Consider the following 13460-nt stretch of genomic DNA (forward strand, 5'->3'; position numbering starts at 1 on the left):
TGCTTACTTGTTATTATTTTTTGGATATCCTTTGTCTCGTTGAGACTTTGTAAACTGTAGAGAAGGTTTTTAAGAAGTAAGAACAAATATCATCTTTAACTTTGTGAACATAACTGAAATTATAATTCAACAGACATATTTCCCGTTTCCTTTCCATTGCATTGTAGAGATAGCAAAATGTATTTGCAGTCATTTAAACCAAGACAGACCCTATGCAGTATTGGCCACGTTCCTGAGATGACGTCAGTGCAGAAACTCCTCTTCACGGCATAAATTAAAGAAAATTTGTTTTGTGACGTCATCTCAGAAATTGGCCTAAGGCTTTGATTTGCTTAGCTGTAGAACAAATTTAATAACTAAACCCAAAGAAATGAAGATATTAGTCTTAATAAATCAACACATGATACACTGATACACTGATAGATGCAGGCCTACATGACGTCTATTCGGAGATAGATAGATGCAGATTTCGCAAGAGAATGTGAAAATGACGGACCGGCGCCGCTTCACAAATGTTACAAAGTTTTGGAATCTTTCACTTGTATCAATCAACGTGTTGAATTATAATACAGTTATAGCGCGCGCGCAAGCTTGCGTGATATCGCCTAATTTTAGCCGACTCGGCCTTCGGCCTCGTCGGTCTCAGTATTAGGCGATATCGCGCTCGCTTTCGCGATATAACCGTTAAATAGCCCGCACTTCAATGTAATATCTACATTTCTTTCATTGAATCCTTTCACGGAAACACATGAGCCCAACAAATTTACCTGCTTCCAGCTGTGTGGCTTGGCATAGTTCAGTTGGTAGAGAATTGCACCGTTGGAACCACCTGAATTTTGACACAATTGCTTAAATTGTCTAGAAAAGTGCGAGGATCGTTTCTCTCTTGGTTTCAACTACTGTACCGCTCGGAAATGTTTAAATTACAACGCTTAGAAAAGAAAGTGTCCTTGTGAACGAAGGAAAGGATTTAAAAACTCCCACTTGAAAACCTGTATGTTGACTTCACTTTTCGATCCAATCACTTTCCAAACAGTCACGCAGTCTTACAAATGTTACAGTTGTGACACTTTCAAAAACTTAAGAATGCCTTTTGTAGTGGAAAAGAAACCTACAAGAACCGCGCGGCAAGTGCACAAGCAGTTTCGAGCGGTAATGTAACAGTCTCGTTTATTTTTATGTGACTTGTGTCTTTTTTTTTTTAACGACGCAGAGATATGGTTTTATTGATACACGGAAGATCTGTCTGTCTTGTTGTCATCTTTTCATTGACAAACAGTAAGTTGTTTATTACGCCTATTGCTATATCCTGCTTTTTAAAAGAGGCTTGAAAACAGTTAAGTCCTTCTTTTTACCTGTATTTTCTGTTTCTGTATTTCGTTCCTCTTCTTCTTTTTTAGCTCATGGATCTCCTTTCCTAACGCACTTATATCTTCCTGTTGCATCCTCAAGCCCTCCTCAGCTGAATTCATATGCTCCGCAACCCTTTGCTCTAGCATAGCGACCTCTTCTTTGCTGGCAGTGAGGCTTTCCACTTTCTGTTCTATGGCTGCTAAGGACTCCTCAATCTTTTCCATATCTGCATTTCTGCTCTCTAAACATTTTATGTGTGCTTGCTTCTCTTCCCTTACCTGTTGTTCCAACTTACGGACTTCTGCTATTGGAAAGTCAGATGCAGTCAAACTTCCAAAGGCATCAATCGATGCAGTTGAAATTCCCAGAGCTTGAAAGTCTGCTACGAGCCTCCGTGAAGCGACTAGGAGTATGTTACCTCCCCCCCTGGATGGGATGCTAATCCATCGACATGGTTAACCCCCCGGCATTTTCGCCGGTACCCATTTATACACATGGATGCCCAATAACACAACACAATGTCCCCGACCAGGACCCGAACACTGAGTACTCGCCTATCCGTATTCTATCGCAATAACCATGATGCCACCGCGCCTCCCCTTGTTTGCGTAACTTGAGTCGTCCCATTACTTGCATATGACATGTCGCGATCTGACGTAGCAACGCGAGAACGTGGGCCCTTATCCCGCGATTGTTTGCAGTACAACGCGCTCTTGGGGTCCGCATTTTTTTTTGGTCTCGTCCCATAAATGCTAGATTTTATCTCTAAAAAACACTTTAGTGTTTCATTGAATTTCCCTCATACTTATTTTGATGAATGAAAAAGGATTCGCTGGAATATCGAAAAGCCTGAAACACTGGGTCTTCTGATTAAAACATGGCAACCTTTCTTCAAATTTCTCCAAACCAGAGTTCCGTTCAAAATAGTTCTTACATGTTGTTACTAAAATGAGATCTTTTTTGGGTAGGTCTACTCTATATCGACCATTATTCTATGTTGTACGCTGTATACCCTGTTGTATTGTAGATCTTTGCCACGTATCGAGCGTGTGTTATTACATTAGTTAGATTCTAAATTCTAAACTTGAAAACCGTTTCGGCCTTCCCGCCTCTTCAGTTCTTAATATTATTTATGTTGCTGCTGGATTTGTACTTATTTGCATAAGATCTACACGGTCCTCCCATGGAAGGCAGAACGTTAATTGGTAGAGCTTTATTTGTAAGATGTTTGAATGTCAATTAATCCTTTTCAATTCTTGCGTGTGGTAAACACACGGTATTCCATTTCTCTTCGGCGTTCATGACTCTTTCTTTCTGGGATTTTTCTGATAGGTATTGCTTCGTGTTATTTTGTCGCATCATTGAGTCTCGTTGAAAAGTTCTCACGACCGTATCATGTGAAATTGCTGGATTAGCCATTGTGCGCTTTTTTAATGACAATGACTCCATAAAGGCGTAGTTCTGTTCTTTCTCTTGTAATGAACTTCATGTGTTCTGTTTCCTCTCGTGTAGGCGTTGCGGGGCTGTTTTTCTCCACAATATTTGCTGTCACAGTTTGTTGCAACTATTATTTCATACACAATGTTGTTCCCTCGAGCAATCACCTTTCCCTCTGATGTGCAATAACGAAATAGTCTTCACGTCTACAGTTTCTTCTAATCTCTTCATGGGGTTGGATCTTTGTAGAAGGGACGTGATCGAAAATTCACATTCTTCTCAACCACCTTTATCCTAAGTGTCGACTTATTTGATCTCGGCTGTAGTCGTTTTCTTTAGCTATCCGTTGGGTGTGGCAGGGATGAATAGTACTGAATCGTAGTTTCCTCTTCCCATACCACTCTTGTTGCCTTTGATCCTTTTCTTTGCTTTCCCTTTCTCTTCTTCTTCCATTCTCTTGGTCGGTAAAGGGGTCTCTCTCCGATTCCCTACGGGGTTTTCTTGTCTCTAATAGGGTGTGGTATGCTGACAGGGCTGACTTGACGACTTGATGGGTCTGAAGGCTTTATCATATCCTGAATACTGCATCTTTAGTGTGGAATCATGATCATGATAACAACCGCACAGAACCGAAAGACAAAACACACAATGGAAACACTGCAACAAATCGCCAATGATATTCATCCGTCGATCCAGCTGGAAATAGATGTTCCCTCAAACCACAAAGACGGCAAGATGCCTATCCTAGACCTGAAGGTGTGGTTAGAAGAGGATATGAGCAACCAAAGACATCTGATCATGCACGAGTTCTACGCGAAGGATCTCATCGAAAACAGTCGTACCCGCCGACTCTGCACTTCCGTGGTCAATTAAACGCGCCGTCATGACCCAAGAACTACTAAGAGTATTCCTGAATTGTAGCTCAAGCCTACCGTGGCAAAGAATAACTGAGCATGCGTCAAACACCACACTAAAGATGCAGTATTCAGGATATGATAAAGCCTTCAGACATCAAGTCGTCAAGTCAGCCCTGTCAGCATACCACACCCTATTAGAGAAAGATAGGACTGGAGAGAGACCCCTTTACCGACCAAGAGAATGGAAGAAAGAGAGAAAGGGAAAGAAAGGAAAAGATCAAAGGCACAAGAGTGGTATGGGAAAGGAAACTACGATTCAGTACTATTCATCCCTTCCACACCCAACGGAGAGCTAAAGAAAACGATACAGCAAGAGATCAATAAGTCGACACTTAGGATAAGGTGGTTGAGAAGAATGGAATTTCGATCACGTCCCTTCTACAAAGATCCAACCCCATGAAAGAGAGAAACTGTAGACGTGAAGACTATTTTGTATGCACATCAAGAGGGAAAGGTGATTGCTCGAGGAACAACATTGTGTATGAAATAAAGTGCAACAACTGTGACAGCAAATATTGTGGAGAAACAGCCCGCAAACGCCTACACGAGAGGAAAAGAACACATGAAGTTATTACAAGAGAAAGAACAGAACTCGCCTTTATGGAGTCATTGTCTAAAAGAGCACAATGGCTATATCCAGCAATTCACAATGAACGTCGTGAGAACTTTTCACCGAGACTCAATGATGAGACAAATAACAGAAGCAATACATATCAAAAAATCCCAGAAAGAAAGAGTATGAACGCGAAAGAAGAATGGAATACCGTGTGTTTTACCACACGCAAGAATTGAAAAGGATTAATTGACATTCAAACATCTACAATTAACGCTCTACAATTACGTTCTTGCCTCCCATGGGAGACCGTGTAGATCTTATGCAAATACAAGTACAAATCCAGAAACCTAAATAATATTAAGAACTGAAGAGGCCGGGAAGGCGAAACGTTTTCAAGTTTAGAATTTAGAATCTAACTAATTAATAACACTCTCGATACGTGGCAAAGATCTTACAATACAACAGTATACAGCGTACAACATATAATAATGTCGATATCCAACTTTGCCTATGCAAGAATCAAAGGTCTGACTAAGCTACTCTATATCTGATATCTAATTAAGGAAAAGGCATATTGGATAGGGCTTTTGTTAACGCATAGTAACGTTTTCGGCCCAGTTTCTGCGACGGAAGGATTCTGCGCCGCTTCAACTTAGAATGAATCATCGTGTATTGGATAGGTTTTTGTGCAAATTTTAAACTCATTTTGTAAGCCAGGCAAAAGTTGTCGACACGGAGCGAGTAATGGAACTCTTTTCCCACTGTTGTCTTTAAAAAATTCCGTTTCAAACATCAAAACTTTCAAATTTATTATCTTCTAGAGAGCAGGTTAAAGCGCATCTTTCCAGAAAAGAGCAATCACCATTTCTTTTCCCGTAAGGGGAGAATGAAATGAAATCTGCTTATGTATTATATTTATTCATTTTTTTTTGTTTAGGTCCTTTTCGTGACTGTTGCATTGCTTTATTATCACTAATTCGTGATGTCCTTGCACCCTTATCGTGACGAGGAGTTAAATCATTTTCAAGTGTTGGCTCTGGTTTTAAATGAATTCCCAAAGGCTTTACGTCAGACTTTTAAGACGATGTGGGACACCACCATTGGGCATCGCCCTGGATACCAGCTTTGGGATGACTCCACTGCTGTGAGAAATCTCTTTCTCTCTACAGAGGGAGGGACAACTAAAGTTCCTACCAACCAGTCGTACAATGAATGGGATTGCACTGCCTTATTCCAGGCTACTATCTATGCAAAATCCTTCAGCATGCGTTACAGAACACTTAGTGATTTGTATGTGAAGCCCCGAGTTATTCCTCATGGAAGTTTCCATGGATCTGTGTTAAGCCCAGTAGGTGATAATGCCGAAACCTTTGCACTGGCCATTGATCAGCTTCGGCGTTTGAGGAATACGGTTTGTCATTCCTCTCGCTTGGAGATGGACAAAGCAACATTTGACCAGAACATTCAGTATGCTAAAGAAGCGTTCAAGGCTCTTGGAATTTCAACTGCATCGATTGATGCCTTTGGAAGTTTGACTGCATCTGACTTTCCAATAGCAGAAGTCCGTAAGTTGGAACAACAGGTAAGGGAAGAGAAGCAATCACTCATAAAATGTTTAGAGAGCAGAAATGCAGATATGGAAAAGATTGAGGAGTCCTTAGCAGCCATAGAACAGAAAGTGGAAAGCCTCACTGCCAGCAAAGAAGAGGTCGCTATGCTAGAGCAAAGGGTTGTGGAGCATATGAATTCAGCTGAGGAGGGCTTGAGGATGCAACAGGAAGATATAAGTGCGTTAGGGAAGGAGATCCATGAGCTAAAAAAGAAGGAAGAGGAACAAGATACAGAAACAGAAAATACAGGTAAAAAGAAGGACTTAACTGTTTTCAAGCCTCTTTCTAAAAAGCAGGATATAACAATAGGCGTAATAAACAACTTACTGTTTGTCAATGAAAAGATGACAACAAGACAGACAGATCTTCCGTGCATCAATAAAAAACCATATCTCGCGTCGTTAAAAAAAAAAGACACACAAGTCACATAAAAATAAACGAGACTGTTACATTACCGCTCGAAACTGCTTGTGCACTTGCACCGTTCTTGTAAGTTTCTTTTCCACTACAAAGGCATTCCTAAGTTTTTGAAAGTGTCACAACTGTAGCATTTGTAAGACTGCATGACTGTTTGGAAAGTGATTGGATCGAAAAGTGAAGTCAAAATACAGGTTTTCAAGTGGGTAATTTAAATCCTTTCCTTCGTTCACAAGGACACTCTCTTTTCTAAGCGTTGTAATTTAAACATTTCCGAGCGGTACAGTAGTTGAAACCAAAGAGAGAAACGATCCTCGCACTTTTCTAGACAATTTAAGCAATTGAGTCAAAATCCAGGTGGTTCCAATGGTGCAATGCTCTACCAACTGAACTATGCCAAGCCACACAGCTGGAAGCGGGTAGATTTGTTGAGCTCATGTGTTTCCGTGAAAGGATTCAATGAAGGAAATATAGATATTACATTGAAATGCTCGCTAAACCCTAACCCTAACCCTAACCCTAACCCTAACCCAACTCCTAGTATAGTTATTGCTGTTTTAGGAGTAAACTCATTAAAGACTTAAAGACTTAAAGATAATTCAACACGTTGATAACAAGTGAAGCGGCGCCGGTCCGTCGTTTTCACATTCTCTTGCGAAATCGGCATCTATGTCCGAATAGACGTCATGTAGGCCTGCATCTATCATGTATCAGTGTATCAATGTGTTGATTTATTAAGGCTAATATCTTCATGTCTTTAGTTATTAAATTTCTTCTACAACTAAGCAAATCAAAGCGTTAGGCCAATTTCTGAGATGACGTCACAAACAAATTATCTTTAATTTACGCCGTGAAGAGGAGTTTCTGCACTGACGTCATCTCAGGAACGTGGCCAATACTGTATAAGGTCTGTCTTGGTTTAAATGACTGCAAATACATTTTGCTATCTCTACAATGCAATGGAAAGGAAACGGAAATATCTCTGTTAAATTATAATTTCAGTTATGTTCGCAAAGTTAAAGATGATATTTGTTCTTACTTCTTAAAAACCTTCTCTGCAGTTTACAAAGTCTCAACGAGACAAAGGATATCCAAAAAATAATAACAAGTAAGCAATGTCTACTTTGTATTTTACTTTGCATTACAAAGACATCAAGCCAACAGTCCCAAGATCTCGTCTTCCTTCAATGGTTCCAAACTTCACTGGCCGACAGAGTGAATGCAAAGAGATCGTGGATCTCGTGAGATCCGAACATACCCGAATCGTGACGATCTGGGGCTCACCCGGATTCGGAAAAACATCGGTGGCAATAGCAGTGGGGCACCAACTGCAGTCTCGAGGCTTTCCTGTTTGTTTTCTTTCGTCACGAGGACTCCAGACAAAGGCAGATCTGATATCAAAGCTTTTCAGCCTCGCAAGACAACCCACCACGAGTCAGAGATCAGTACCTCAGCCTCTGTCGTTAGAAGATGAGTTAATCGAGACCCTCGGCAACATTTCAGATTCCCTCGTATTTATTCTTGATAATGTAGATGATCTACTAGAGAGTGGAATTCCAAAAGTAAAAGAAGACGTCCTGCAACTATTTCAAGAAATTCTCATGCAAAATGAGAAGATAACCCTGGTGGTGACCACACGAGAATCATTTGAGTTTATGAACTTGAATTTCCAAGGTCACAAATCAATAAGAATAAGGCCACTGGATGATACTTCATCTCATGCTATAGTTCATGAATTGGTGCCAAATGCTAGTCCCGATGACTGCGCAAGAATTGCCCAAATATGTGGGTGTGTGCCTCTTGCAATGATGTTAATGTGCTCTCTAGTTTGTGAAGATGATGTTCAAACAAGTCAGTGTTTGAACGAAATCACTGAGTCCGCAACAGAAAGTATCGTCGATATCTTAGACAATCCAGATTATCCAGCTAACCAACGAATAAAGTTGCTGTATGAAAAGTCTTTCCTCCGACTTTCTCCGGGGGAAAAAGAAGCATTTGTGTCTTTGTCTGTTCTTCCGGGATGTTTTACCACGGATCTCGCCTCAGCTGTATTGAATGTTACGGGAGTGATTGAGACCAAGAAAATGTTGCAACGACTCCGAAGAAAGTCTCTTCTCGATTCAAACTCCCACTCTGGAAAATTTGCAATGCATAAGCTCCTTCAGTCATTTGCTAAAGAAGCAGGCGAACAGCGTATGGAAGAAATAGTAGCAATTGCAAAGTGCCGTTTCCATGCCTATTTCATTTCTCGTTTCGACAAATTGAACGAGGAGTTTCTAGATTGTCATTCCATGGATGCATTCGTTGCATTTTATGAGGAAAAACAGCTTTTTATAGAAAGTCTAGTGGACGGTTGCACAGATCCCAGGATAGCCGAGAATGTTTTCAAAGTTTTGATAAAAGCAGAAATGTTTCTGGACTCGCTGTTTTGGTGTTCCACAGAATCTTATAATTTTTATAATATCTACGATTCGGCCTTAAAGGCAGCCAGTGCTCTGGGAAATATACATTACCAGAGGCATTTACTAGTTTCTAAAGCTTTTGCTGAAATTACTTGGGGAGCAGAAGGAAATGCAATGCAACTTCTAAAGAAGGCATATGAAATGGAGTCGACATCTTGTTCAGGTGCTGATGATGAAAGGAGTAAATACTTGTGTTACTTTGGCATCTGTCAGCTTGTTATTGGCAAAGTTAAGAGCGGGATACAGTGCCTGGTAGAGGCTGTTTCTTTAATGCATGAAAGTGGAGAGCAGAAGATTCTGAAGCTCGTTGTTTACCAAGTCATTGCTGTCTATTATCAGTTCTTAAACGACCCCTCCACCTCGACTTACTACTATAACAAAGCACGCAAAGAATGCAATTCCGTGGCAGACGAGCAACTGATTGTTATTCCACCTCTTGGATGCAAAGGAAAAGAACCAAAAAATTGCAAAAAGCTTCAAACAAACACTTTTGACTCAGGTAATTATTGGCCATTGCAATTGCTAGTTATACTTCACATCAGGAACGCTGCAAAGAACTTCTTTGACACTGACACCCAGCAATTTGTAATCAACCCTGCCCTTCGAATATTAAATAATCTCCAGATAAATTCCAAAACCCATTTTTATTTGTTTCATTTTTGCGGTAATGTTATGGCACTTCTGGGGTCAACATTCACAGAAGAGGGAATTGTTGGCGGATCAGGTTTCGAAGAATCAGTCGCACGTCACCAAGCAACACTCGAGCAATTCAAACATAGCTCCTCAGGCCCAGAGGGGAAAGTTGATTCAACCGTGACCCTTCGTTCTCAAGAATGCAACCAGCGTCTCGCAAAGTTCTACCAAGACTTCGGTGAATTGCACCAAAGCAAGAAGAACTACTCAAAGGCTCTTTATTTCAAAACGTGCGCTCTTGATATCGTATTGAGAACAAATAGACAAGAAGTAAATGCATTCTTAGCCCATAGCTACCATTCACTCGGGGTGACACAGTATTCGCTGGGTGATTTTACTTCTGCTCTCCACTCTGTCAAACAGGCATTGCAAGTGCGAATAAAAGTGTTCGGAGAGGATCATGCAAGCACAGCAGATTCTTACGATTTACTCGGGGTGACACAGCATTCCTTGGCTGATTTTGCCTCTGCTGTACAGTCAAAGCAGCGGTCTTTAAGCATACGGTCAAAAGTGTTCGGAGAAGATCATGCAAGCACGGCTGATAGTTACAATTCACTCGGGGTGACGCAGCATTCGTTAGGTGATTTCACCACTGCACTCCACTGTGCCAAACAAGCATTGCATGTGCGAATAAAGCTGTTCGGAGAAGATCATGCAAGCACAGCTGATAGTTACCATTTATTCGGGGTGACACAGCATTCGTTAGGTGATTTTACCGCTGCTCTCCAGTCTGCCAAACGGGCATTGCAAGGGCGAATAAAATTGTTCGGAGAAGATCATGCAAGCACAGCTGATAGTTACCATTTACTTGGGGTGACACAGCATTCGTTAGGTGATTTTACCGCTGCTCTCCAGTCTGCCAAACGGGCATTGCAAGGGCGAATAAAATTGTTCGGAGAAGATCATGCAAGCACAGCTTATAGTTACGATTTATTCGGGGTGACACAGCATTCGTTAGGTGATTTTACCTCTGCTCTCCGGTCAAAGCAGAGGTCGTTAGACATACGGATAAAATTGTTCGGAGAAGATCATGCAAGCACGGCTGATAGTTACAATTCACTCGGGGTGACACAGCATTCGTTAGGTGATTTTACCTCTGCTCTCCACTCTGCCAAACGAGCATTGCAAGTGCAAATAAGATCATGCAAGCACAGCTGATAGTTACGATTCACTCGGTGTGACACAGTATTCGTTAGGTGATTTACCTCTGCTCTGCAGTCAAAGCAGCGGGCATTAGATGTGCGGATAAAACTGTTCGGAGAGGATCATGCAAGGACGGCTTATAGTTACCGTGACTCGGACTCGGGATGAAACATTACTTGTTAGGTGTTCTTAGCTTTTCTCTGGAGTCTGACCAATAGGTGTTAAATGTTCGTATGAAGCTGTTTGGAGATTTTTGGGAGAAACTTCTTCAGCACTGCTGAAGTTACTGTTTTTTTAGATTGTGTGCAGTTTATGATTTCACTTTGGCTTGCATCAAGAGTCCATTACCCAGGTGTAAGAATCAATTATCAGGTTTGTCTTCATCAGCGTCAAAAAAGTGTCTATTTTTAGACCACGTTTTTTGGGAAAAGAAAGAATCCTTGGCTTCGACGTGACGTCATTGGCAGCCGTGTTGGTGTACTGAACAATAGCGAAAAAGTCTTTTGGGAATTTGGCTTTATTACTATACAACACGCGAGCGACATTTTGCTTTTGTTTTGTACACCAACATGGCGGTCTAATCACGTGAGTGCAAGACAAGAATAGCCAAATCGGGTAACTTAATGATGTACCCAATTCAAAATGACAATACCTGAAACAAAACGAAACGGTGAATTCCCAAAGGGTTATGTTATCTTGATATCGTTTCTTGTAAGTTTAGTGCCATGTATGCCATTGCGATGCATGCACTGCACGCCTCAATTAGCAATGGTGCACACTTTTAGTGTTCAGTGAACTTGAACTTGGTTTGAAGTGAATACGGCATTGAGCTTGCCGATTTGCTTTATTGTTTCTTTTCCCGAAAACCTTGGTTTAAAAAATATACAGTTTTCTGAGGCTGATGGGAACTCGGGTAATTATTTAACTTTTGCGTAATGGACTCTTGCTTACATCCGAATTAATCAGCGTGGTTGTAATATGAATTATATAGGAAACGGTTTGAAGTATAGATCTAAACGCTGCCTATGGTTAAAATTTACTCAAACAATAGAAGAGCCAGGTGATCCATGTGTTTTTCGCATTACCACATACCACATTTTTTTTTATCTTTCAAGGAAACGGCGCAGATGGTTTCAAGTTTGCATAATTATTCCGAATGTTATGTATGCAGAATGAATTACTCAAATAAATTAACTGATCTGCATTGCTTAAGCATAAGATCGTTTTCATGAATGGCTATCCTTTATTTGCTGTTAAATGTGTCGTAACAAAGCTGTAAAACTTTCCATTTTGTGGTAACTTGTGAGAGTAAGAAGCCCAAGGAAGGGGAATAAATAACATAACCTTAGGAACAAGGCCCATACATGTGGCTAATTAGTACTTTGGCGAAGATTCATCATTGGATTTAGAAAGACATTGATAAGTGGAGATTTCGCCGGTTGCACTAGATAACTTAACCTCCGGTTGGCCTCCAATGACTGCAGCGAGCTTTTCATATTAAAAAAAAAACGGTTTGAAGAAGATCGAGAAAAACACCAATAGACTATTACGCATCCGAATTCATTCTGCATATATTACAATGTGGTAAATTATATGATTCTGCAAGTCATGCCAGATGACATTCCTCACACTCGCCCTGCATTTCAAAGGGTTGTCTTGTGGCATGACTTTGAGCAGCCAGGCACCCAAAGTCAATTTTCGGAAAATGTCTGTTTGGAAGACGATTTGAGATCTAGAATTTTCGGAACCTTTGTTGTAAAATTTCTTGCTTGCCTGCCTGTCTTAGGGTTTTCGAACATCTAAAAAATTGTATAATTGCCCATTTTATAAAGTGCTACTATGATCAAAAAATCGTTTTCTTTTTTGAAAGCGAGTTCACTTAACACCTGACTGGCAAAATTTTAAGCTTTGATTTTTATCCAAAGGCTGTTTATTTTGAGTGTAAGGTTTGGATTTCACCGTCCGCCATCACGTTCAAAACTGACCGATGGGACCTCAGGGAGTTGGATCTAGGGAAAAGTGACGTCATTTACTCACAAGCTTAAAATTTCAGCGTGTAAACGCAACTTATTATATATGTAGAACACGATTAAGTCCGAAAGCCCGAAACTCCCGTGTTAATTCAGCCGCGTGCACACATATTGCATCCTTAAACCAGCGAGTCTTTGACATCATTTTCTCCTCGATCCAGCTCTCTCAATATTTTAAAGTTGGTAATGGTGGACCTATAAATAACAAAAATCCACTTAAAATAAACAGGTGTCTTTTTAAAATCAGAACTTATGACTTGGGTCACTTAGTGTTTAGTTAACATAGTTTTGAAATCCAAAGAAAAAGAAGAGTTGTTTTTTTGGTCATAGCAGCACTTAACCGGATTTTCACTCTAAAAAGGTCACCTAGAATTTTCGGGAGCCTTTTTTCTGGCTGAAATGTTCGAAAAGGTAAGTTTTAATCCCTATAATTTTCGGATCACTAGACTTTCAGCTAGGAAATCCGAACGGATGAAACATTTTTAGGGGATAAAAATATGCCTGTATCTACTGTTTAAATACTAAAATACGTTTAATAATGCTATGTTTAAGTGGTTTTGAAATATATGCCCCTGTTTGAGCTTGCAACTTGCGAGGGAATAGACTGTGTGTGCTTAATTTCACTTACAGTCCTCCTCTGTTAGAATTAAAAATTTGAATGGCAGCTATCACTCGTTGATGCGAAATGGTATCACTGGTGAGTTTAAGAAACCACGACCGTTACGATAACAACAACGCTACAAAACAATAATACTCATTGGTTAAAGGAGAACGGAAGGCGAGAAAACAATTTTTTAAAAAGTCGTTCTTACGAAAGCACATGATACGTTGTAATCAAATCG

General features: G+C 40.4%; 1 protein-coding gene across 1 annotated transcript; it reads left to right on the forward strand.

Moving 5' to 3' along the window:
* Window positions 1-5245: 5245 nt before the first annotated feature.
* On the forward strand, window positions 5246-13395 carry LOC137984929 (uncharacterized). The gene is made up of 2 exons (XM_068832267.1): window positions 5246-6122; window positions 7440-13395. Exons 1-2 carry the CDS (start codon window positions 5246-5248, stop codon window positions 10601-10603), a joined length of 4041 nt encoding a protein of 1346 aa, XP_068688368.1. The 3' UTR covers window positions 10604-13395.
* Window positions 13396-13460: the final 65 nt, after the last annotated feature.

Source organism: Montipora foliosa, chromosome 14 (genome assembly GCF_036669935.1).
Source record: "Montipora foliosa isolate CH-2021 chromosome 14, ASM3666993v2, whole genome shotgun sequence".
Classification (NCBI taxonomy): domain Eukaryota; kingdom Metazoa; phylum Cnidaria; class Anthozoa; order Scleractinia; family Acroporidae; genus Montipora; species Montipora foliosa.